Source organism: Equus przewalskii, chromosome 6 (genome assembly GCF_037783145.1).
Source record: "Equus przewalskii isolate Varuska chromosome 6, EquPr2, whole genome shotgun sequence".
NCBI lineage: Eukaryota > Metazoa > Chordata > Mammalia > Perissodactyla > Equidae > Equus > Equus przewalskii.
The window spans coordinates 74,593,585-74,619,935 of NC_091836.1; the positions used below are offsets into that span (position 1 = coordinate 74,593,585).

Here is a 26,351-nt window from a genome sequence, read left to right on the forward strand (position 1 = left end):
ATTTGCAAGTAGAGGCTCATAGAAAAGAAAGCCCTGCTGGGCCCTGCTCTGTGAGAGGGTGGGTACTATGGGACAATGATTGGAGTAAAGCCAGAGGGGTCTGGGAAAGCTGACACTTTACTCCTGCACTGGTATCCATGTAGTGGTTGTCCCCATCCTCCAGATAATTTCGCAGCTCTCGCTCTGCTTGTATAAACGAGTATTAATGATGTGACCTTTGCTCACTTCTGTGGCTTCTCTTCTGTTTACCTACAGCTCCAAGTACAATCCCATGGAACTATTTGTAGATTCCTAAATACACAAAACGTGCTTATCTTTCCATCCAGGCCATTCCTGCCTTCCAGAAGCACAGCTCAGCTGAGAGTGATACACCAGAGGAACTCTTGATACCCCAAGATGAGTTTCCAAAAGTGGCTATTTTTTCTGCTTTTAACATATTATATGTTGATAGAAGGTTGTTAAGTAAATAATAAAACAATGGCAAGGTCATAGCATGGTTACAAGCCCATTGAATTCATAGAGAAATGAAGCAAATGAAAAATAGAGGAAAAAACCCAAGTGAACAAAATTTGTGCTGAAAAATTTGATGTCACACATACAGAACTGATGGACTATGCTATGGTAATATACACCAAAACTAATGATTTAACAAGTCTGTCTAATGATATAAATTGACAATATTGAACTAAGGAGAAGAAAACCTAAATGGAAAAGTAACAATTGACTCCTTGGAAGTAGCCAAAGCGTATGTCCAAATGTGATGGATACAGATGTTTTTACAGGAAAGTTGTTAAAATTTCAACAACGTTTTAATTGTCTTTCTGCTTGGGACTTGTGCTTCGTCCCAAACCATGGGTCATATGATGGAGGAGGGCAGAAGGGAGAATTGTACCTTGGAAAGCGATTTTCAAAGGTGGCTCTTTTTGTTGTATAACATGCTCTACAAGGGCACAGGATACAGGATTTCCTTGAAGAATATGACACAAAAAATTAATCCATCAATTTATTTTCTTCACAAAAACAGAGGGTACTCTTCACAGAGACAAAATGTACTGGGAGCATCCTGTGCCCAAGAAGAGTAGTGTAGGGGAGGAAGACAAATTCTCTACCCACTCCAGGTCTTCTGGCTGGCCTACAAATTAAATTGACATGAGACAGAATAACAGGAGAAAATCAAGCAAAGCCTTATAACATGTATACATGGGAGAAACCCAAGAAAGCCGAGTAACTCTCCAGAATGGCTGAGCTGCAGCTTAAATATCATCTTCACCTAAAGACAAAGGAGGATGTTGGGGGTAGTGGTTTGGGACTTCAAAGGGGAGGAAGGCAACTCACATGGGGATGGAAAAGCAAATGTTTGGTATATAAAAATGGGCTTAGCAATGGCCCTCACAGTGCGTTGATACCCAGAGTTATCTATGGTGACAGCCTGTCCTGGGGACAGGCCTTTTATCTTAAATTCTTTTAGGCAGTTAGGAGGAAGTTCAAAGTTTCTTTCAGAGTCTTTCGTTCTTAAAACTAATCAAGCTAAAGAGACACATTTTGGAGTGGCCAATTCTGATCCCCCACAGTGGTGAAATCTGACAGAGACTCTCCTGTTTAAGGTTACTCCCTGTTAGGTTTCAAACTTACCTCAGTTTCAAAGCACCCCTTTCTGTCCAGGGCCCAAAGGTCCCAATTCATGACTTGAGGCCTCAGCTTCACATAAAAATCAGTTTGAAAACTTCATTTTCTTTTACAATCAACATTATTCAGATACATGTTATGAGCACCAATATGTACCCTAAAAGAGTGTGCAATTTCGTATGTTGACAAAGTTTTACACCTGTGTAACTACCACACAATGAAGATTTAGGAAATTTCAAACACTCCAAAAAGTTCCCCAGGTCCTTTGTGGCCAACTCTTCTCAGTAGTCTCCATCCCTCCCCCACCCAACTCCCATCTCCTAGGAGGTGATGCAGTGCTTTTGGGGAGCAAATGGAACATCAGATCTGAAGGGACGATTCAAATCAGGAGGCTGAATTGAGGGCCTGTGCACAATCATGAAAGTGGTAGGAGACACTTCATGTCTAGCTGGCCTAGGAAGCAGAAAGGGTTAAAACAGTTTCTCAACCTCAGCACTATGCCATTTTGGACTGGATAATTCTTTGTTGTGGGAGCTGTCCTGCATTGTAGAATGATTATCCATATCCCTGGCCTCTAGCCACTAGATGGCAGTAACATCTCCCCAGTTAGACAGCCAAATTCATCCACTGACGTTGCCAAATATCCCTTCAGGGCAAATCCTCCTTTCTCCCCATGAAAACCACTGGGTTAAGGCATTGCTCTCTCTCCAGTGGCCCCAAGGACCGCTGCCTATTTGGCCCCGAAGCTCCTTCCGGGTTCCTCTTCCTGCCAGCCCCCAAATTTCACTTTCACTTCTCAGCCAGCTCCTGGGGAGAAACTACTTCAAGCAGACTGAGCCCCTGTTTGGTAAGTAAATCCTGACCATACCTGTCCTGGTTTTTTTCACCACTTAAATCAGGAATCAAGGCTTCTCTGCTGGAGCCTGACAGTGTGTGGGGAAGTCTGTGGGAGGCAGGGATGGGAGACTCCAGGAAGAAATTACTAGGCGAGGTTAGGTGCGTTTCCTTTGTAGCTCAGACTTGCTCTGAAGGGAAGAAACGCCAGCTTGCAGGTTTCCTGCTGTCAGTGCAGACAGATGGCAGTCTTAAGTCTGGAGAGGGTAGGCCTTGAAAGAATGGAGTGTGAGGAGGTAGAGCCTTGTTTGTTTCCTGGAGTGGACCTTATTTCTCCAGGCTGAACCAAATCCTCTCTCTCTCTCTCTTTCTTTTAAAGAGATGAACAGAAAGTCTCTTCTCTTCTGTCCACCTCCACCTCCCCAGAAGAAAACCTTGTGAAAGAGGTCTCTGTTTTCCAAATATGTGAAAGCCCAAGCTTCTAGTATGGGGCATCAAAGACAATGGAGTATTGGGGGCATGGCAGAGGTAATATTGAAGCTGATTCCGTCACTCCCCTCCCGGCAACCACCAAGGAGCTGTCTGTGGCCTTTCTGACATATCCTCAGCTGTTGGCCTGCCTGAAGACAGCTGGGCAGATGATCTAACTGTTGCCTGCCTCTGAGGATGCCTTTTTTTTTTTTCCAAAGATTTTATTTTTTTCCTTATTCTCCCCCAAATCCCCCAGCACATAGTTGTATATTCTTTGTTGTAGCTCCTTCTAGTTGTGGCATGTGGGACACTGCCTCAGCGTGGTTAGATGAGCGGTGCCATGTCCGTGCCCAGGATTCGAACCAACGAAACACTGGGCCGCCTGCAGCGGAGCGCGCGAACCTAACCACTCGGCCACGGGGCCAGCCCCTGAGGCTGCCTTTTATCCTGTGTCCTTCTGAGCCCCAGTCTCAGGAATCTACTTGCACTTCCCTAAATAGACCTGCTTACTCTTACTCCAGTAGCCCCTTGGTACTAGTGTCCTCCCCTGCCTCAGAGCTTTCCCTTCATCATTCTTCCTCTTAGATATGCCTTTGTGTTGATTGTTACCTCCATTTCTGACTCTTTTTCTTTTTTCAGAGCTATTTAATAAGAGTCAATTATCGCTGAGAAGAAGCCCAAAGATTCAGTGGGCTTGCTAAGAAGTTTGCTCCATCACTTGACACTATGTCTCATCTTAAGCTCACTTTTAAGCAATTAGCACATTGATTGATGTTGCATACATTCTGATATATGCCCACTCTGTCCTATACTCCCATTTTTCAGAAGTCACTGTGTCTGCCTCCCTGTGAGTCTGTGCCTTACTCCTGATAGGGTCCATTTCTGGCCAGATATTGATTGTCGTCCCAGGGTCAAGAACAAGGCCCAACACATAGGATGAAGTAGATTTATTTACTTAATTTTAAAATTTAAATCATGGAAACTAAAGCAGGCTGCTGGTGTGAAAAAATGCAATGACTATCAATTCAACATACAATAAATGTTAAATACATGTAGGAGCTTATATTCTAGTTGGGGCAAGATCGTAAACAATAAATAATGGATATAGTATATAAGAAGGTGACTAACATTATGAGGTAACATTTTTTAAAAGTTGAATTAGGGTGGGGGATCTGCAGTGACCTGGTAGAAGCTTTGCTAGAAATCTTGAGGAGAGGGTCATCAGTGTGGAGTACATTTAACCCTGGACTCTAGGGGTGGCTGAAGCAGGAGCTCTGAGCATAGAGGGATGGGAGTGGCAGAGGCAATGTTTCTGAGTTCCTCAGGTCTCTGGATGCCAAAAACAGGTCCTATTTTCCCCAATTGCAGTTCCTGACTCAGGAAGCAAGAGAAGTGTCTAGGATGTTGTCTGAAAACTTCAAGGGACATCCTTCCCTGCACTTTGCTCCCTGGAGACACCTTCATTTTACTCTCTAACCTGAAGAGAGGCATAGAGTTTGCAATATTGTGAGTCCAGATGTTGGGAGAAGACTCAAGTGTAGGATATAATTGTCTGACACTGTGGCAGCCAAATGACGTGGGAGTTCTATCAGGCAGATGCTACTTGTGTTCCCTTCTCTACCTCCCAGACTGCCGCTGGCCTTTAGGGTCCCTCTTGGACATTGGTGGGGTCACTCCCCATGTCTGGGGAATCTGGTTACTCTGTACCTTCCTCCTTCTGTGGCCATTATGGTGGAAGCTGCTTTGATATCAACTTCCTGCAGCCCCACTGTGAACATGAAGTCCACAGCCCCACAGTAGAAAGCATGTTCCACTCCTCTCTCCTCTGTAGGCTCTTGGTGTATCACAACATGTGTTGGATACTGAACAAGCTGAAGTATAACAGAGAATCTCATACCCATGGTTGGCCCATAGCTTCAGTTATAAGCAGGGGTGGACATTATCATATTATGTAAACCCTGGTCTTGCCAGTCTTCAGAGCCTGACCTAACCAATTATCACTACAGCCAGGGGCTAAGAGCATCTGGTCTCAGTATCTCCATTTTCAGTATCTCTACCATTGGCTGGATTACACCCACCAGCCCACATTCAGCCTTATTCTTCCTCAGGTTCAATTTATGGATGATTACAGACGTGGGCGGATTTCTAGGTCTAAATGTATCTCCATACAGCTTTCACCATGCCCTCACCCTTTCTTTTCAGAGCAAGGGGAAGATTGATAGTTCGTTACATACCTCAGATCTTTTCTTTTACTATCAAATCTTTTTAACTATATTAGTTTCCTAGGACTGTTGTAACAAATTACCACAAACTGGATAGCTTAAAACAATAGGAACCTATTCTTTCACAGTTCAAGAGGCAAGAAATCCAAAATCAAAGCTGTGGTAGATTTGGTTTCTTCTGGAGGTTCTAAGGGAGAATCTGTTCCATGTCTCTCTCTTAGTTTCTGGTGTTTTCCAGCAATCTTTGACGTTCCTTTCCTTGTTGCTGCACTACTCCAATCTCTGCCACCATTGTCACATGACCTTCTTTCCTAAGTGTCTCTGTGCCCTCTCGTTTTCTTATAAGGACACAGTTCATTGGATTTATAGCCCATTCTATTCCAATATGACCTCATCTTAACTTGATTACATCTGCGAAGACCTTGTTTCCAAATAAGGTCGCATTCACACAGATGAACATCTCTGTGTGGAGGACACAATTCAGTCCATTAGAGCAAGTATCAAGGCATTCATACCTACTGAGATCTTCCTTTTTTTTATTTTGCTTCATGTTTCCTTGTCCATATTGAATCTAGGTTCTAAGAGTCAGCATCACCATGCTACTACTCTGTGACATGCCCTTTGACTGACCACCAGCAATAATTTCAGGTTTGGTTTGCCATTCCCACTCATATGACAACAGGACATAAACCAACTAGGTTCACTTAGTTTAGCAGGGGCTCACAGGTCAGAAGACAGAGAATGTTGACATGGCTACCTCAGGTGAGCTCTCAGTGAGAATACATACAGTGGTATAGGAGGTACTTTACCCCCCTTAGTCATTTGTAAGAGAACAAAACCAGGTGGATATGTAGGAAGCTGACATAGCTTAGGTAAGTCTTGCTCCAATAGATGGATTACCTTGTAAGAACCGTGAGCATAGCTGCCATGACTTTACAGAAAAATATTTCATCACAAGAGTCACAACCCCCTTGTGGAAGGAAGCTGAGGTCTGCTTTTGCAAAAACAATAAAAATAAAATTAAAAAAAGTACTAGGAGAAAGTAGTACCAATACCCTTCTTATAGGGAGAGAGAACTTTAGCCAGATGATAACCCTTTGTCTGACATGTCCAATCGAATTTTTAATTCTGTCCCTTTTATCTCACCTTATTTCTCACTCTCATCTGCTTCTCTCCATTTCTTCCATCAACTGGTTCTGCAACCTCCCATCACTGAACCCAGCTCTTTGGAAAGACACTGACTGTCACTTTTAGATCATTTAGGAAGGGTCACATCTTTGATCCCTGCAGGCTCATGTAATGCCAGAGGCCTAGCAGTTCTCTGCACACCAGCGATACTGGCATTTTAAAGCTTGTAGAAGATGCTGTGTTCTCCATTAACAGGGCATTCATATATGTGATTCCTTCTCCCTGAAATATTTTTCTCTTTCTCATTCTATGTCCCCTTCTCATCATTCTCCTTTCAGTCAATCGTTGCTTATTCAAGGGGAATATTTTTCATATTCTCCTATTTGGGAAATTATTTGATTTCCCAAATACATGTACCTCTGTGTGATAGTGTTGATCACAACTGCCAGACCTCTGAAAGAGAACCCTAAGGACATTTTATTCACCCCAATTCAGTTTATTGGATTGAATACTCTTTGTAAGTCACTTGATTCTGTTTACACATCTGAGGGAATTGTTATTTCTCAAGGATTTTTGTGTGAGGAATAAACAGGTCAAAGTGATTTATAAATTGTAACTGATTATACAATTATTAGTGATAAGATTACTCCGTTGTTGTGGTCCTTGCTGTTTCTGTGGATGTACCTGGAGAGTGAACATGAGGGCATTGGAGACCCTGTATGGGACATTAGGAGGTAAATACTTCCCTGGAAACCATATCTTTGGTCCCAAAGTTCACTATTAGAGAACAGCTAGTTAATGGGGGAAAAAAAGATGAAATGCTGATTTAAATAAAAAATCTAATCATCTATGGAGAAATGAAGACATTCTTTATATATTCATCAAACGTTGTGTTCCTGTGGGTTCTGGGCACTAGGGACACATCAGTGAATCAAAATGAAGTGTCTGATCTACGTGTGGGTTACATTTTAGGAGTAGAATAATTAAAGACAGACATTATTTATTATATAGTGATAATAAGAAAAAGATGGCAAATGTACGTTGAATGATGTATTGGTGGTTGTGCTGTAGGTAAATTAGTTGTATTAGGCCCTTCTGGTGAGAGGACATATAAGGAGAGAGCTGAACGAAGTGTAAAATGAAGTCATGCAATTATCAAGGGAAGGACCATTCCAGGCTGAAAGAAGAGAAAATGCAAAAGCCTGAGGCATTACTGGCTTACTCGGGCCACTGAATTCCATTTCTGGTTTGTTTCCTTCTTCTTCTTTTTTGTCCTTCAGCATTTCAGTGTTGGCCAGTCCTTAATGTCTGTGCAATTTGAGCCCTTTTATTCATGCCATTCTTACACGATCTCTTTTCAATCCACCTAGCTATCCAGGAATCTTTAAGCAAGGAGAACCTCAGGAATTAGGACAAGAAGAAGCCTGGAGAGCCTTACTATGGCTTTAAAAATCCTGACGAACAAACAGGAAGAGGAGACCTGCTCTGTCTGCCTGGAGCTTTTGACAGAATCCTTGAGTCTAGGCTGTGGCCACAGCTTCTGCCAAACCTGTATCACTGCCAACAACAAGGAAGCAGAAATCAGCCCACGAGGGGAAAACGGCTGTCCTGTGTGTGGTATCAGATACTCACTTGGAAACCTATGGCCAAATCAGCATCTGGCCAAGATAGTAGAGAGACTCAGAGAGGTCAAGTTGAGCCCAGAGGAAGAGCAGAAGAGAAATCTCTGTGTGCACCATGAAGAGAAACTCCTGCTCTTCTGTAAGGAGGATAGAAAGGTCATTTGTTGGCTTTGTGAACGGTCTCAGGAACACCGAGGTCACCACACATCCCTCATGGAGGAGGCAGTCAAGGAATGTCAGGTAGGGCCCAGGATGGAGGGAGAAAGAGCAGAAGATGATACTTGGTGGGAAATCTCACCTTTTCATCCTTTTTTACTCACCTTGGCACCATAGTACTGAGCCCTGTAATCTCCCTCCATGTATGTCTCATACCCTAGGCTCAGCTTCTAATGCCTGAAGGACACTTCTAGGTATTCCTTTCATTTACACAAAAGATGAGTCTAGAGTTTACAGCCTAGACTCTTGGCCAAGGGTGAGAGGTTTTCCTTTTTTCTCTTTTGTTGTATGAATGGGGAATTCCTCTCGCAAGGTTAGCTTCCACTGCTGCTCTCAGCAGGATAGTTGATGTTCAACATTGTGGGTTGGGTGTGGAAAGAATGTCAGTAAGAGGATAACACTTCCCTTGCTACAGCAGAGTTGATACTTACTCTAAGAAAATAGAGAATAAGGCTAATCTTGATGAGGGGATGATGACTTCACCCAGGAATAAAGAACACATTCACCTCATGAGATTTTCTCTCATGTCACAGATTCTAACCATCAGATTCTAATCACAATTTCTATAAACTAGTTTCTTCTGAGATCAGCCTGATTTCTTCCCCATTTATGGTCTATCCAGGTACTGAGAAAGCCCATAGCTTGACTCTGATGTGATTTCTCTCTCATAGGAGAAGCTCCAGGCAGCTCTGGAGAGGCTGAGGAAGGAGCAGCAGGAAGCTGAGAAGTTGGAAGCTGATGTTAGAGAAAAGAGAACTTCCTGGAAGGTAGGAAGAGACTCTTCCTGAGGGATTTCTGAGACAGGAATCTTGGCAGGACCTTCAGTCCAAATCACAAGGGAGCCCCTGGTTCTTTGTCCTCTTGAATGAAGCCCTTTGATTTCTCTCTCCTGTCTCTGTTGGGGGTGAAGGCTGAAGAGTGGTTTTGTTACAAGTACACACAGATATTTGGAATTGAGCATAAAGACAGACTCTATGATGAGGAAAGCTGGAGAATTCTGTCTTTTCTTCTTCTTTTCAGTGAGGCTCTGGTACTTCCAGTGAAGACACCAGGCAAAAGACCAAGATTTTCCTCCAGGTTCAAACTTGGGATTGTAGTAATGCATGGAGGCATGAATGTTCAGGACATCTGTCTACAATGTAAATCTCACTCAGGTTTTATATTTTGTCCCAGAGTTGGCATAAATAAGACAGTGTGAGGCCTGTTTTGGAATATACTGAAAGGCAAATAGTAGGAGAAAAGCAGCTGTTTCAAAAATTGTCCCCCTGCCTCTACTCCCCTCACGGTTAAAACTCTTTGAAAAAATATTTCGGTTCCTGGCTCCTAATCTCTTGCACAGTAGGTTCTCAAGCTGATAGACTTTCTCTTGTCCAATCTCACAGTATCATATACAGACTGAGAAACAAAGGATACAAACAGAATTTAATCAGCTTAGAAGCATCCTGGACAGTGAGGAGCAGAGAGAACTGAACAAACTGGAGGAAGAGGAGAAGAAGACACTGGATACCTTGGCCGAGGCTGAGGATGAGCTGGTTCAGCAGAACCAGTTGGTGAAAGAGCTCATCTCAGATCTGGAGCGTCGCAGTGAATGGTCAACTACGCAGCTGCTGCAGGTAAGAACCGCTCAATCTGAGGTTCTTGAAACACAATCTAAGTTATTTTCTCTTCTGTATCCTCGAGCTTTAATCCTGGTGTTGAGACTAAGAGGTTCCTTTGGCCCTGTAGAGCCCTTATTTGCCTTATTTGCCAGGAGATTCAAGTTTCTATCAATTAAGCTCTGAGAATAAAGTCAACAGATAAGGAAGAAAAGAGAATAGAAACACGGAAAGGCCAGATGGGTGACAGGATTTGAGCTTCCAGTCCATTTTTGACTAAAGTAATATTTCTCTGGCCACAATCCTCTTTTTTAGGTAAGGCAATTTTCATTGGCTTCTTTGTCATGTACAACCAAACTATAATAATATGGAGAGCAAAAATATTCCTTTGGTTGTAAACCTAGTTGGTGACATTTAAGAGTAAGGCCAAATATATTGGTAAGTATTTTTCAACACAAGTAAATCCATGGTGGTGATGATGTGAAAATGCACTAGGCCAAAGGAAGTTAAAGATGTAGAATGGACTAGCTTGGTAAGAGGTTTAAGTGTTTGGAACAGGGACTGAGTGAATATCAGTACCATTCGTGGCAAGTGGGCATAGGGGAGGGAACAATGTGGTTGGTAAATAGTAGTTTGTATTTACATATTCTGGGTTGCTGGTACCTGTTTCCTCTTCTTTGTGTAATGTATCATCCTGGATGCATAAATGCAGACAATAGACAATAATTAGATTATGTGAAGTCTGGAATCAGCACTGTCTGCATGTGAGGTAAAATTTAAAAAATGGAAGCGGTCACCTATAGACAGTGTATAGAGCAGATCTTTTCTCTATATAAGATCATATATTCGGCAAATAGAGATAGTTTTTCTTTCCAATAGAGATGCTTGTATTTATTTTCCTTACCTAACTGCCCTGACAAGAACCTCTAATTCTATTTTGAATAGAAGTAGTGAGAACAGACATTCTTGTCTTGTTCCTGATCTTAGGGATCCTATGGAAAAAGCCTTCAGTTTTTTCACCATTAAGTATGATGTTAGCTAGAGGTTTTCCATAGATGCCTTTTATCAGGCCGAGGAAGCTTCTCTCTGTTCCAAGTTTGTTGTTATTTTTCCTTTTTTGTTTTTATCATGAAGGGATGTTGAATTTTGTCAAATGATTTTTTTTCTGTCTCTATTGGAATCATCATGTGATTTTTATCTTTTATTCTATTAATATGATATAGTATATTGACTGTTTTTCTTATGTTAATCCAACCTTGCATTTCTGTGATAAATTCCACTTGACCATGGTGTATAATCTTTTATACTTTGTTGGCTTCAATTTTCTAGTGTTTTGTTGATGAAATTTGTGTTTGTATTCATGAGGGACCGCGGTCTGTAGTTTACTTAAATGTGGTGTCTCCGTCTGGCTTTAGAACCAGAATAGTACTGGCCTCATAGAACAAATTGGGACGTGTTCCCTCCTTTTCTGTTTTTTGGAAGAATTTGTGAACTATTTGTGTTATTTCTTCTTTGAACCTTTTGAAGAATTCACCAGTGAAACCATCTGGGCCTGGACTTTTCTCTGCAGGGAGTTTTTGATTTCCAGTCCAATCACTATATGCTTTAGGTCTATTCAGATTTTCTAGTTCTTCTTTTTGTTTTTTTAGATTTTTTTTTTTTTTTGAGGAAGATCATCCCTGAGCTAACATCTGCTGTCAATCCTCCTCTTTTTGCTGAGGAAGACTGGCCCTGAGCTAACATCCGTGCCCATCTTCCTCCACTTTATATGTTGGACACCTACTACAGCATGGCTTGCCAAGCGGTGCAATGTCCACACCCTGGGATCCGAACTGACGAATCCCAGACCACTGAAGCAGAACGAGCACACTTAACCACTGCGCCACCAGGCCGGGCCCTCTAGTTCTTCTTCAATCAGTATTGGTAGTTCCTGTGTTTCTAAGAATTTGTCCATTTTATCTAGATTATCTGCTTTGTTGGCATACAATTGTTCATAGACTTTGTAATGTTTTAATCTTTGTGAAAGTCAGTGATAACGTCTTCTCTGTCATTCCTGATTTTAGTAATGTGCCTCCTCTCTCTTTTTTCCCTGGTATGTCTAACTAAAGTTTTGTCAGTTTCGTTGATATTTTCAAATTGTTCACTTTTGATTTCTCTGATTTTCTCCATTGTTTTTCTATTCTTTCTTTCATCAAGCCTCCTCTAATCCTTATACTCCTTTGCTCATGTTTTCTCTCTTCTTCCTAGGACGTGAGTGGAATCATGAAATGGTGCGTATGGGTTACCAAGAGTGGTGCTTTTGTGCTGTCAAGAAAGGTTTGTAGCCATGAGAGTTATCTGGTAGTCAACCAGAATGAAGAATCTCCCAAAGCAGGGAAATTTGGATGTAGTGTTATTTTAAATTGCTAGTCATAGAGGAGGATTTAAGTGTTCCGTGTCTTTTGAGATTGGACCAGATTCTATGGTAGTGAATTTGGTGGTTGGAGCTCTCAGAGTTATGGGCCCAGTGTGGATAATAGGGATCAGGAATTTCATTTTCAGACTCCTGTGACTTCACTCATTTTACTCACCAATTGTCCTTGCTCTGGGTTCCTGTATTTCATAAGTACTTATCTTATTACATGGAGGGCTTCATCAAGCCCTAAATAGGCTATGGTGGCAACTATTTTATATTTTCTTTGCTTACATGGAAATGGAAGAGACAAGGTCATTCTACAAGGTTCTCTGAACCTCAGGGTTAGTAGCTTTGACTCTAGTGCCAATAATTAATCTCTTCTTGTTCACACACCTTAGAAGCTTATATGGGAAAGCGTAAGCCGTGTGTCTAAAGTTGCCAAACCATCTGGCAGCATCAAGTTCCTCACAAACACATGAAAATCTAAACATTTTTAGTTGGGTCGTCATATCTCCTCCTTTGCCAAGTGATTTTAACTCTTTTCCAGAACATTGGGGATCTCAAATGTTGTTTGTAGGCCACACCACTGGAGTTCAGGATTTGACTAGGACACAAGATCACAGGCTCTCCAAAAAGAGACCCACATCATAGGCAGGATCTGTAGCCTCACTATTGATCTGCCTGGGAACACATGACTGTGGCCCCTCCCCGGGAGATCCACTATGATGGCTTTTCCAAATATTACATACCTTTTTTAGAGGCAGCAAAGTCTTTTCTTATGCATTCTTTCATCTAATTTTGTATTATTTCTTTGAGATATCAAGGGAAGGATTAATTACTCCATTTTTAGAAGAGGAAACTGTTTCTTTGAGGTGAAGACCTTCCCAAGGTCACACAGAGGAAGGTAGACTGAGCACATTTCTTCTGGCTCCAGTGTCAGCACTCTCCCTTCTCCCCTCCTCAGGCTTCTCAGGGAAGAGAGTTCAAGTGCATCAATGGCATGGAAGGAGAGAAAGGCAGTGGTATTGGAGGGACAGAAGGTAAGAGATGCAGGGTTAACATTTTTTGTCATTCCTAGGAGTGAGATCTGGAAGCTGAAGAAGCCAAAAACGATTTCCAAGACACTGAAGAGTGTATTCCGTGCTCCAGATCTGAGTGGAATGCTGCACATGTTTAGAGGTGAGGAGAGCAAGGGCAGGATCATGGGTGAGGATTCTTGTGGTTTTAGGGAATAAATTGGAGAGCTCGTATAGTTTCAAAGAGAGGATAGAAAGGAGGATGGTATTCAGAGAAGAAGGGATATTATTGAAGAAGATAGGCTTGTATCTAAGAAAGTATGGCTATGTATCTGGTTTATCCTCTCATTCATCAGTTCGTAGCCTCACAGTACTCCCCTCCCCTGCCTTTACTCTGGAGAAGAGATAGGTATCAGTGCTTAATCACTTGCATCTAATCAACATCATTGAATGTTTTATCATTTCAGAGCTAACACATGTCCAGTGCTACTGGGGTAAGAAGAAGTTATTGGGTCTTCGAATCACTGTGTTCTGATTCCTTTTCAGAAGTTTGTGGTCTCAGATCCCATAATATTAGTCTCATGTGTTCTCATCTCATTACCTCCATATATATTTGTGTGTGTGTACATATATATATTATATATACATTACATGCATATATGTATATACATATGTGTACATACATACATATATGTGTGTATATACACACATATGTATATATAAAAATATATATGTATAATACATTTCTCCAATGTTTTACCCTCTTCTTCAATCCATCAATACATGTTTTTCGTAATCACTTCCCAAATTTCCTCCTCACAATGTCACCAGATACACCTACTGCATATTTGTCATCTGATTTTATAATTTTTTTTCTGCAGTGGATATCACACTGAATCCAGTCAACCTAAATTTGAATCTTATACTTTCAGAAGATCAGAGGCAAGTGACATCTGTGCCAATTTGGCCTGTTGAGTATTATAATTATGGTATCTTGGGCTCCCGATATTTCTCTTCAGGGAAACATTACTGGGAAATAGATGTGTCCAAGAAAAATGCCTGGATCCTGGGGGTATACTGTAGAACACGTTCCCATAATATAAAGTATGATGTTAGGCGAGGCACAAATCATCCAAATGTTTACTCCAGATACAGACCTCAGTATGGCTACTGGGTTATAGGGTTACAGAAAGAATCAGAGTACAATGCCTTTGAGGACTCTTCCACCTCTGATCCCCATGTCTTAACTCTTTCTGTGACTGTTCCTCCCCATCATGTTGGGGTTTTCCTAGACTGTGAAGGAGGCACTGTCTCATTTTTCAATGTCACAAACCATGGGTCACTCATCTACAAGTTCTCTAAATGTCGCTTTTCCCGGACTGCTTATCCGTATTTCAATCCTTGGAACTGTCCAGCTCCCATGACACTGTGCCCACCGAGCTCGTGAACGTTCTGTTTCCCTCACCCACTTCTTGTAGTGCCCCTTGTTCTGGGTTTCATCTCTATCCCTGAGCTCATCTGCACCATTCACATCATCTCTTCCTTGTTGTCTCCTTTTTCACTTTAAAAATTTTACTGATCTTTGGGATGCACGCTGTATTTGGTTTAAGTTAGGAGAAATGCTTATTTGCCATTTACCTTTTTTTGTATTCTCAAAGAAAGATGTCTAATCCCTCCTAAAGGCAGTGCAGTCTTGATATAACATGGTTGCTCTCCCATATCTCCATATTTTCCTTTATCTTTGATCTGAAGAGACATAGCAAAGCCTGTCTGCCACCATGCATGTTATCTGGGACAGTCCGTAATCACCCTCCACCCACCACCCACAAGTAAGGTGTCTTCGCGTGTATGTTTCTTTGTTGCTCAGAATACACCAGGTTCATCAGAGGATCAAGGAAAGGAAAACATAAGCCATGCATATACCCAGAGTGAAGATTTTATATACAGAGTGTTTATCTTCAAATCCTGTCTCTTCTTTTATAAGATATGTAATGATAAATAAATTCTGGGTTTCTTTTTCTAAAATACAAATTAAGATTTAAAACTGTACCTGTTAGATTGTTGTGTAGAACTAAGTGTTACTGAACATAAAACAACGACTTAAGTGTTCTATACAATATAATAAATATTTTCTCTCATGATTACTGAAAAGTATAAGCTGTGTCAATGTCCTGTGCAATAGCTGTACAAGGTCCTGTGTCCTTCAGAGGAAAAATAATTGATTCTACTGGTCTCATTTTTCAAGTTCCCAAACGCCACTGTTAAGGCCACTCCTGTTCCAGTCTTATTCTATAGAACTTTTTATACTAAAGCTTAAGGCCTTTTATTGGGAATGGGTCAGAAAACTGCAAAAGTATGAGTTTCCAAAATCTTTCCAGCAGAGGAAGCCACCTCTAGGCACAGCTATTCTTATAAGGGACAGGCTTTCAGTATTCAGGCCTTTTCCTTGTGGTAAAAAGATTGAGTATACACCATATATAAAGTCTTACCCACTTTGCTTTGCTTTGCTTTTTTACTCAGTTTCAAATTCAGGATGAGGAATAGACTTACCCAGGATAATAAAGGTACAAACTTTCTTAGAGGACTGTGTCTTATAAACTAGGATGGGCTACTGCCTAGAGTCTACATCAAGATATAGGTGGGTGATAATTTGTCCCAGTGGAATGAAAAAGAAATAACTTGGTCTGGAAATGGTATATCAATACACAGTCATGCTTAAGCATGCATATGCATAAACACACACACATATCTATATAATTATGTGTATAAATACATATATGTAGGGGATTGTTATGTCAGTTATTCTTCAAACATATCATATGAAGAAGGCATTCCTATCAGGCAGTTAAAAGAATATGTAAAGTTATGAGATATTCCCGAATGTCCCCGGCTGATGAGTGGAGGAGGTAGGATTAAAACTAGGCCTGGGTTTCTCCAACGCAGGTGCCCTCTCTGCAGTACACACCCAAAGAAAAGGTAGCAGCCAAATTCCCTTGGTGTGGGGTAGGAAGGAGAACCCACGGGATGCTGACCTGCAGAAGGAGCTGGGAGCATCATGGGAAAATCTTGGGTGCCACAAGATAGACGTTGATATACTCAATCCATGTAGCCATTAATGAAGCAGGAGAAGGTCATGGTAATGGCTAAAACCAAGTTGAGCTACTTCATGACCAGGATGCTCTTGCAGGTGACATGATGTAGAGGGTAAAGACTGTGGATGTTTGATAGCCTGGACATTGAAATCAGATAGAATTTCATTATCACAGTGATGTTGCTAATTACTGACCTTTACTAAATTTAATTTAATTGGATTAAGTTCATCATCAGAAATAAATATACTAAGACTTATAAGAGTTACTGTGGGAAATAAATAATAAAATGTTTGTGTGTCTTCCTCATTTCCTAGCACGTAAGTGCTAATCCAGACTGGTGTTGAACTTTCTCTGTTTTTTGAAATAATTAATGTTAAGAATGACTATTAGTCTACTTTAAATATTAGTACCTTTGCTTTGCTTTGATACAGAAAAACTTGATTAAAGAATCACAAATCATTTCTTAATTTCATCTTTTTGCATAATACATATTTCTTTTTTTAAATCAACTATCTTTATTTCAACTTACAGATAGGTATCTGAGTGCAAAATATTTTTTTCCTCTACACATTGTTTTTGACTTTGCTATATAATAGTCTGATATCAATCAGTCTTTTTTTAATTGTGGTAAGGACATTTAACATGAGATCTAACCTCTCAACAAATTTTTAAGGTGTTGCTATTCAATAAATGTAAAGTTTCAGTTATGCAATTTTAGTAAGTTCTCGAGATCTACTGTACAACATTCTGCCTATACAGACATGCCTTGCTTAAGGACAGGGATATGTTCTGAGAAATGGGTTGTTAAGCGATTTCATCTTTGTGTGAATATCACAGAGTGTACTTGCACAACCCTAGATGGTATAGCCTACTACACACCTACGCTATATGATACTAATCTTAAGGGACCACTGTTGTATATGCGGTCCATCCTTGACTGAAACATTATGTAGTGCACGACTGTATTTAACAATACTGTATTGTGCACATAATAAATATTTCTTCATTGTAAAATAAAATTTTACCTTCTTCAAAGCTACTTCGTCTGTTTTTATTTTAAATACTGGAATAGTCTCTTTAATCTAAATATATATGCTAGGCATAAGTTGATTTGCCATTCTTTTCTATTTCCACAGTAATTCTCTCTCAATGGAAAATGTTTTCTCTGTTTGCCCAGACCCATCTCCATGCTGGTTCCGTTTATGACTACAGTGATAGAGGAAAGGTTAGGACTTTGGTCGTGGGCTCCCTCAACAATGGTGTACCTCCATGTTTCCTTTTCTGGTCAGCCTCACCGTTTCCAGTGAGCTGAAAGGCTACAGCAGTCCTCAGGAATGAATTACTAAGCCCATTCTCCTCCTGCAGTGAGACAGCAGGGCAGATGCTGCAGCACTGAGGGTTCCTGCAGCATGTAGTGTTGTCCCAATGTCATTAACATTTTTATTTCCAACTCTTTCCCAATCTACTTATGAGCTGAGAGAAATAGAAATAACAGGCTACTTGGCCAAACAGTGTCTGCTCTGGTCCCTGTTTCACAGAAATTCTTCAGTTCTCCATTCCAGGTTAGATACAGCCAGTCTCTCTCCACACACACACATGTACCCCTCAAACTCTCATTCATGGACATTGGAGGAAATCAATTCTTATCTATATTCTCTTTTATTTCTGCCTTCTCGTCACCCTATTGCTACAATGGCTGAAGCCACAACTCATTAAGGAAACCAGTTCAAGATGTGAAACGAGTTAAAGAGAAAAGTACCTGAGTTAGCAAACACAGGGGAAAACTTCAAGGCATGCTTTTTTTTTTTTTTTTTTTTTTGAGTAAGATTAGCCCTGAGCTAACATCTGCTGCCAATCCTCTTCTTTTTGCTGAGGAAGACCGGCCCTGAGTGAACATCCATGCCAGTCTTCTTCTACTTTATATGTGGGACACCTACCACAGCATGGCTTGCCAACCAGTGCCATGTCCACATCTGGGATCCCAACCTATGAACCCTGGGCCACCAAAGCAGAACGTGCAAACTTAACCGCTGCACCACCAGGCCGGCCCCAAGACATCGTTTTTTTAACAGCATCTCCTAACCCCAAATGAAGCTCTTTCCTCACAAGAGTAGGAAGCCTATAGTTAGCTTTTCCTCAGAAATGTCCTGAGAAGGAATTCTGGACTCAGTATAAAAAGTTCACTTGGCATCAAGTGTGGGTTCTCTCATGATCCAAGTTCTCTGAGTAGCAATTGCTCCATCTTGTACTTCTGGGACCTTAGGATTGTACTGGGCCATGAATTTGGGAGATAGGTATCCACAATGGAAATTTAGGGGAGAGGATTCATGGAATCTCAGGGAGTAAGCAGGCTTCATCCTGCAGGTTCATCATGAATAATGAGTAGGCAGTGGTATCTACAGCCATCACTAGTTGGTGACCAGATGTTTCTAAACCCTGATGACCTGAGATCCTTAATGGAATAGAGACACATGATCTGTGCTCAATGATATGGGATTCTAATAACCACCCAGTTTGTCCAAGGATGGTGATGAGGGATCTACTGATTCTGACTGTTAATCTCTCCATATTCTCCAATCCCAGATCTGCTTTTTATCTCATATCTACAGCCACTCAACAATGCCTCCCAGTGCTATGAACCCTCCCATATAGGTGACATGTATAATCAATTACTCAGGGTGGCAAATGAGGCATTGTTCATCTCCTCAGGTGGTTTATTTTAGGACATTATTATAAAGGGAAGTTTAAGTTTAATTTTCAAATTATTCACTGCTAGATTATAAAATATATTTGGTTTCCAATATGGGCCTTGAGTTCTATAACCTTGCTTAATTCAGTTACTAATTCTAGTAGGTTGCTCTAGATTTATTTTGATTTTCTACTTTAACTGTTGTGTCATCTGCAAAGTCATCTGGAGACTTTTATTTCTTCTATTCTGATAGTTATGCTTTTATTGTTTTTCTTGCCTTATATTTTGGGAAATATAGTTCAGCTATGACTATGAATGGTGTGTGTTGATGTGTTTCTTAGATATTTCCAGTCGTACAGAGAATGTATTCAATATTTGACCATAAGTATGATGTTAACTGTAGGCCTTTCCTTATTTCCTTTTATGAGATTAAAATTCCTCATTTATCATTAGTATGAATGATGGGTAATGGGTATTGCATTTTGGGTGATGATTTTCTACATGTAATTAAAAGAACATGTTCTTTTTTACACCTTTGTTTCTCATGTTTTTGTGTGTGTGTGTGCGTGTGACTAAGATTGGTCCTGAGCTAACCTCTATGGCCAATCTTATTCTATTTTATGTGGGATGCCGCCACAGTGTGGCTTGACCAGTAGTGCTATGTCTAAGCCCAGGATCCAAACCTGAGAACCTCAGGCCACCAAAGTGGAGTGCACAAACTTAACCACTATGCCACCGAACTGGCTTCCCTCTTTGTTTCTCATTTAATTAAGCTACTTGTATAGTTTTTGCATTGCAGTAATTTAGTAGTTGTCCTGTGGTTTAAGCCTATGTTATTATCTTGATTTTTTTTAACAGGTTATTGAGGTTCTGTTCATTATTTTCATATATGATCTTTTTTATTAATCTACTTTTAAGTTCACCCGGGCTTTATTTTATGATCTGAATTTCCCCTAAACCAAGCCTGGGTTGGTTTTTTGACTGATTGTAGTTTCTAGTTTTAATATTTCAATTAAAAGCACTATTTCTATTTGTCTTTTGATGTTTCTTCTTTGGTCATTATTGTAAGCATATCCTCTTTTACATCTTTCACCTTAGATAGAATAGCTGCTGCAACGTTCTTGTCTATTAAATACAAAATCTTGATTGTTTGAAGTGGGTCCCCATTGATTTCCTTTTCTCTTGAGTAGGAGCCATGTTTTTTTGTTTCTTTCTGTGTTGAATGATTTTATATTGTATCTAAAATTCTTCCAGGGGAATTGTGAATGAGATGTAGAGACTCTGGATTCTGTTTATTTCTCTGAAAAATATTAGTTTTTTTTCTGATAGTTAAGTTGGTTGAATTCAAATTCTTAATTCTCCCCTGCATTTTGCAGCTGAAATCTCTCTTCAGTTCTGTTAGCCCTACTTCTATGACTTGTCGTTTCTCTCACACGTGTAGTTTAGAGATTTGGTGAGAGTTCAAATGTGCAATTTGGGATCTCTTCTTCTGCATCTCTCTTTTACAGATATTCCCCACCACTTCCCAGCTGCTGTGGTAGCCCCACATCATTCTTCTTCTTCAAGCCAATAAGTCTGTATGTTGCTGAGTTTTAGTGGTCCCATACACTACTGACTGAGATCTGCTTTCAAATGAAAAGCCATAAAACCAGGAAACTGCCCCAATACTCTTTCCTTCTGCCAAGTGTCCATTGCATTGCAGATTCTAACTCTTTTGTCACTCTGTAGTGCCTTCATATTTAGTTTCCATTTTTTTTTTTTTTTTACATTTGTTCAAGGTTTGTAATGCTGATCTATGGGTTAAAGGTAATGTTTTGTTAGAATCAATAGCTCCATTAGTGGAAAGAGAACCTCAGTTTTGCTTGCTTTGCATATTCAGTAATGATGGTATGCAATATGGCGGTTAATGCAGAGATATTAAGGATAGATGTCTTTTTAGTTATGTTATATGATTGAAACCGGGCAGGATTGGAGAGCTCAGTGGATAACTGTGTTGTGGACAAGCACAGCACTAGCAGTATTGATTGCAATGTTTGAAAAAAAAGAGCTATCTTTTTCAAAGACGTCTTCTCTGTCCAATACTTCTTCCATTCCCAATCCTTCCACAGATCAATATCCATCCTTGTACTCCTCTCCCTTTGAATCTCTGAACTGACCCCATATCCTTGGTTGATATCTTGGGACTTTCCTAAGAAGCATCAGGTTTGCAGCTGAGAGAAATCAAATCCTGAAGATACCTGAAAACATGGGCCAGTAGGAAACCTGAATTCACCAAGCTCCTCTCACCACATACAATTTTTCACCAGAGTTGAGCATGTTGGCATGCTCCACATTCCAGCTTATCATGTTCTGAGTTACAGGGAAAAATAAATCCTCTCTAGGGCTCTGTGTTTCCCCTCCAGTCCTTACATCTCCTGCTTGGAGAGGAAATATGAAATATCTCCCCTTGACTAACATTTTTTATGGATTTCCAACATTTTTCCATTTAAGAAAACCTTAAAACAAAGTACGAGTTAATGTGGTTAAAATGTGGTAGTGGAGACAAATTAGACATCAATCTGAATAATCCTTAGGAAGAAATCAAGAGATACGAAAAATTTTGGCTAAATTTTGTCAAAGGGGAATTACGTTTTTATTAATAATACCATAAGAATAAAAGAATTTCATTGTGTAACACAGCAATTGTATTCACAGTAAGAACCGTAAAGCCTGTTTATCATCCAGATGTTCAAATCAGTTACAATGAGCTTTACAGCGGTAGGTCTGTATTTCTATATCTTTATCATTCTTTATATGCAACAACTTCTAAGAGATCTGAGGCACTAAGCAACAAAATAGAGAAAATCTCTGTCTGACTTTATGAAACTTACAGTTGTAGGTGCAATGTGGGGTGAGGATGGTTTATTAATGACGGTATTAGTGATAACGCCATGCTGCCCACTGCATTTCTCCCTCCTGTCTTCCACTCATGCATTTTCATTTCCTAACTCGGGTTATACAGACTGTGACCTCACCTCTAGTAGTAATCCTAGTTCCAGCGAGAACTTCCTGAGAAATCTTAGCAAAGGATGCCCAAGAGAAAGCCAGTGGATCTCCATAGGCCACAGCCCTGTCTTTTGGACCAGTTCTGCACAGAGAGCAGCAGAGAAAAATGCTATGCCTCACCCTCCTAAGGGATGAAAAACATCCTTTGAAGAAGAAATAAGGGAGAGTCAGAGAATTCTTTGAAGGTGAATAATGTAACATCTGTCACTGTAATAATGTAGGGTTTCTATAGGCACACCACATAATCCTACACCCTGTCATCTATGGGTTGGGAGCCTTAATAGTATGACAGCTGTCTGGATCCATAGCTTCTTTTAAGTTTGCTAGTCATACCAGATTTCCAAATTCAAACTCAGGGATTAGTTCAGTTCCTGAAAACCTTGCTCCTCCTTCTCTTCGGGCCATATCTGCCAGCAAGAAACAGAGCTCAGCTGAGAGATCAGGAGCAAGAGGAGCATGTAGGAAGAATTTCCATAAAGGGGCATCTTTACAACTTTTAATAAAACAAAATGAGATACTTGATTGGTGTTAATAATGTGAAAAGATATCAGAAGTGACATGATAAAAGATCTTGAAACCCCTGGGAAAACGTGATTAAAGTACAAGTGTCTCTTTATTTGACCACCCCTTTCCTGTAAAAGGCTCACTGCACTTCAGACTGGCTCACTCAGATGGTAGATCCCAGTCAAAGCTCTTTCTTTTTTTATGTTGACTTCCTCTTATCTGACCAGATCTTACTGGATTAAGGTTGATTTTGAGTATTATCATCCCTACAACATCCTCCTTGTCCCCTTAACTTCCCCAAGGCATTTTTAGGCACACATCTTTTGAAATAGCACAGTTCATCTGCGTCGGTATCATTATCATGATCACATTTCACCTATGCCACTTAACACAGAGTTTTAGAATTTTTTCACTACTGTATTAGTCAGGGTTCTTGACAGAAACAGAATCAATATGATATATATATATATATATCATATATATATCTGATATATATATATCTGATGATATATATAATATATATATGAGTGTGTGTATATATATATATATGTATATACTCAAGTGATTATGGAGGCTGAGAACTTCCAGGATCTGCTGTCTGCAAGCTGGAGACTCAGAAAAGCAGATGGTTTAATCAGGTCCTGTCTGAAGGCTCGAGAACCAGGGTATCCAGATCGTGCAACTGCTAGTGCAAGTGCAGGAGAAGACCTATGCCCCAGATCAAACAGGCAGACAAGAAGCAAAAGGGACAAATTCGTTCTTCCTCCACCTTTTCTTTAATTCAGGCCCTAAAGAGATTGGCTGATACCCACCCACACTGGGGAGGACAATCAAGTTTACTGAGTCCACAGATTTAAATGCTAACCTGGAAACAACAACCTCTCAGACACATCCAGAAGTAATGTTTGATCTGAGCACCTTGTGGACACTCAAGTTGACATGGAAAATTAGATGTCATGATTATTTCCCTGCTTCACTTTTATTATGGTAAGAAATAGAGATTATATGTTAAACAGTATTGGATGACATTGCCCCAAAAGGACAGTTCATACAATTTAATCAACCCAGTCTAATTAGGAAAAGTGTCATTTTGGCCATACTGAATCCAGGTTCTGAAAGTCAGCATCACTGTGCTTCCACTGTGATAGCCCCTCTGACTGACCACCTGAGGTGATTTCAGATTTGGATAGCTATTTCCTCTCACATCACCTTATAGGACACAAACTGGTCAGACTCACTTAGATCAGCTGGTGGGTGTGGGACAGGAGAGAGTGTGCAAGTATAGCTGCCTCAGGTGAGCCTTCTGTGTGGTCCTCACTGTGGTAAAGGAGGTACTTTATTTCTTCCTCATGACGGCTCATTTGTAAGGGAACAAGGCAAGGTGGATCTGTGTATAATTCCACTGCCCAGGGAAGCCTAGTGCTCCAAAGGGCGAATTACCTTGAAGAGCCATGAAAGAGCTTCCAGGACTAGAACTGAGAAAGGGATAAGAAGGTAGTCACTGGCTCATCTGGCCCCGGTGCAAAAGCCTGGTCATTTCCCAGGGTCCTGACGTGGAGGCCTCCCATTGGTCCATAGTTTCTCTTCTCCTTTTCTGCCCTCCCCCAAGAATTTAACTTTCATTTTCACTGGCTCCTCCGATCTTCTTAGTGTAGATCAGGGCCCTGGTTTAGTGAGTGAATCCTAACCACCTCTGCTCCTAGCCTGGCTTCACTCTGCTCCAAGGAAGCACAAATTCTCCATTGACGTTTGAAGGTGAGTTGAGCAGCTTGTAGAGGACAGAGATTTGGAGACTTTAGAAGAAAAAACGATTTTCTAGGGTGAGTTTAATTCGCCTTCAGGAAGCTGTTCTGAAGAGGGAACAGGCCCAAATTGCAGGCTTCCTGCTAGAGTCCTGACTGAAGTGCAGTCTAGGGGAGGGGTGGTCTTCAAAAAAGAGAGGTTTGGAGAAGTGAAGGGCTTTATTTGTTTTCCGAAGGGACTGTTATTTCTCCAAGTTGAATCTAGCCACGTCTCCTAAACTTTCTATAATTTTAAATTGCACCTTGTTGAACAGCCAGACTCCTAGAATTTTCAGAGGTAGAAGGTCCCTCTCCTCAACAAAAGGAACAAAGGCAAAGGGGTCTTTGAATCCTAATAGTTTCATGTCTATCGGTGTAAAAACACAGTAGTTCTGCATGACTTTGTAGACAAATTCTCATCCCTTGGCCCGTCTGTGCCTAGGACCCTTGGTGGGGTGACAGCTGCCAAGCTCTGCAGCCTTTATCTATTCATTCATCTAGATACAGAGAATAGTTGCAGTTCCTTAAAAATCACTAACTAACCTTGCTCATCTATCTACTTGGGCCATGTCTGCCACCTGGAGGCAGAGCTCAGCTGAGAGATCTGAAGCAAGAGGAGCATGCAGTAAGAATTTCTGGAAAAGGTAACTTTTCCCACATTAGTAAACAAAATGAGTTACTTGATTGGTGTTAATGATATTAAAACATGTCAGAAGAAGTAGTGAGATCACAAAATCCTGAGAACCACGATGGAAGGAAGTTAGAATAAGGGAGCCTCTGTGTTCACTTCCCCCTCCTATAGAAGGTACCGCTGTACCCATCTTACTCAGGCATATGGAAGACACCAGTCAAATCTCTTTTCTTACCCTGACTAACCCCACACGACCAAATCTTATTTTATCAAAGTTGACTTTGGAGATTATCTCCTCTGCTACATATTCTTGTCCTCCTCTCAGCCATAAGTCCATGTTAGGCAGCTGTCTTCTGAGCTCGTACACTACACCTCTGTCATACCAATTATCACAAGGATTTAGAACTGATTTCTGACCTTTATGCTTCAGTTTTTATATGGTAGTATTATAGGGAGTTTACATTAAATAGTGTTAGATGATTATCTGGTAAATAAAACACAGCACAATTTCATTTTCCCATTCTATTTAGGAAAAATGACTCTTTCCCATATAACATCAGTAAAATGGGGCTCCATCATGCTTAGAGAAATAGTTTTGCTCCAATCACAAGAGAAGAAAGTTATACTATATCCTTATTGTTAGAACTTTTACATAGTTATTGTCTTTTAATGTCTTTTTTGCTCGTCTTTAGCTGTCACCTCTGGGACATTTTCGTGAGCTTATATGTTGGAGAACCAATGTATAAGGTGCAATCAGCTGACACCTACAGCAGCCAACTGACCTGGGAGTTCCATCAAGCAGACAACATTCATCTTCCTTTATCTATGTTGCTGATTGCTGTGGAGCCCTGCGTCACTGATTAGGTAGAGATGGGGTGATCCTCCACGTGAAAGGACTCTAGCTCCTTTGCACGTTACCCTTCTGTGTCCACAGTGGCAGCAGTTCTTTTGCCATTAGTTCCTTGTAGCCCAACTGTGAAAATAAATTCCATAATGTCATGCATAAACCATGCTCTGATCCTTCCCCCTCTACAGCCTCTTGAAGTATCTCAGCATTGGTTGTATCTTGAGTGGACTGAGAAATAATTGGAGGCCCCACTCCCATGTTTGGAACAGAGCTTGAGTCAGAAACTGGAGTAGACATTATATGTAATATCTACCCCTGGTATAATACCCACCTCTGACCTTGCTACTCAGCAAAGCCTGATCTGGGCCATAGTCTATGCAGCCAGGGGCTGACTGCACATGGCCTCTTCACTCTTTTTAGTATCTCTACTATTAGCTAGATTATACTTTTGGTTTACCTTCAGCCTCATTCTTTATCAGGTTCCCTTCATGGATGATGAACATGGCACAAGTAGACACTTTTAGTAGGTCTAAATAAATAAATAAATAATAAGTAAATAAAATAAACAAATCAATGGCTTTCCCCTCCTTTTTGCTGGGCAAAGGGAAAAATTACTGGTTGTCTCATGCTGGAAATC

At 40.6% G+C, this 26,351-nt stretch overlaps 2 protein-coding genes across 29 annotated transcripts in view; both read left to right on the forward strand.

The window, feature by feature from the left end:
- The first annotated feature begins 2,234 nt into the window (after positions 1-2,234).
- On the forward strand, positions 2,235-17,252 carry TRIM34 (tripartite motif containing 34). Of its 6 annotated transcripts, XM_070624205.1 has the most exons (10): positions 2,282-2,473; positions 2,840-2,988; positions 7,652-8,143; positions 8,791-8,886; positions 9,502-9,732; positions 11,962-11,984; positions 13,188-13,288; positions 13,593-13,619; positions 14,007-14,067; positions 14,993-17,252. In XM_070624205.1, exons 3-10 carry the CDS (start codon positions 7,721-7,723, stop codon positions 15,033-15,035), a joined length of 1,005 nt encoding a protein of 334 aa, XP_070480306.1. In that variant the 5' UTR covers positions 2,282-2,473; positions 2,840-2,988; positions 7,652-7,720; the 3' UTR covers positions 15,036-17,252. The 6 variants fall into 6 exon arrangements, 5 of the variants coding, with proteins under 5 accessions (XP_070480305.1, XP_070480307.1, XP_070480303.1 ...); XM_070624204.1 differs by lacking the exon at positions 2,840-2,988 and having other exon boundaries at positions 2,235-2,473; XM_070624206.1 differs by lacking the exon at positions 2,840-2,988 and having other exon boundaries at positions 2,235-2,473; positions 16,069-17,252.
- A 6,824-nt stretch (positions 17,253-24,076) lies between these two features.
- Positions 24,077-26,351, forward strand: part of LOC103554374 (tripartite motif-containing protein 5-like) — a 46,035-nt gene continuing 43,760 nt past the window's right edge. For 10 of the 23 annotated variants that reach the window (XR_011541176.1, XR_011541181.1, XR_011541177.1 and 7 more), the window contains exons 1-3: positions 24,082-24,210; positions 24,825-24,880; positions 25,560-25,731. The gene's annotated coding sequence lies outside the window, so the exon portion shown is untranslated. Of the gene's footprint in view, positions 24,211-24,820; positions 24,881-25,559; positions 25,732-26,351 lie in introns of those variants that run through there. The other 13 variants (XR_011541186.1, XR_011541185.1, XR_011541178.1 and 10 more) reach the window with 5 other exon arrangements.

What these genes read in the sequence shown, in the direction of transcription:
- TRIM34 (XM_070624202.1), top strand. Translation starts at nt 7,721, where the DNA reads ATGGCTTTAAAAATCCTGACGAACAAACAGGAAGAGGAGACCTGCTCT. An exon ending in AGGCAGTCAAGGAATGTCAG is followed by an intron (nt 8,144 to 8,790) that starts GTAGGGCCCAGG and finishes TCTCTCTCATAG; the next exon opens with GAGAAGCTCCAGGCAGCTCT. An exon ending in AAAAGAGAACTTCCTGGAAG is followed by an intron (nt 8,887 to 9,501) that starts GTAGGAAGAGAC and finishes CCAATCTCACAG; the next exon opens with TATCATATACAGACTGAGAA.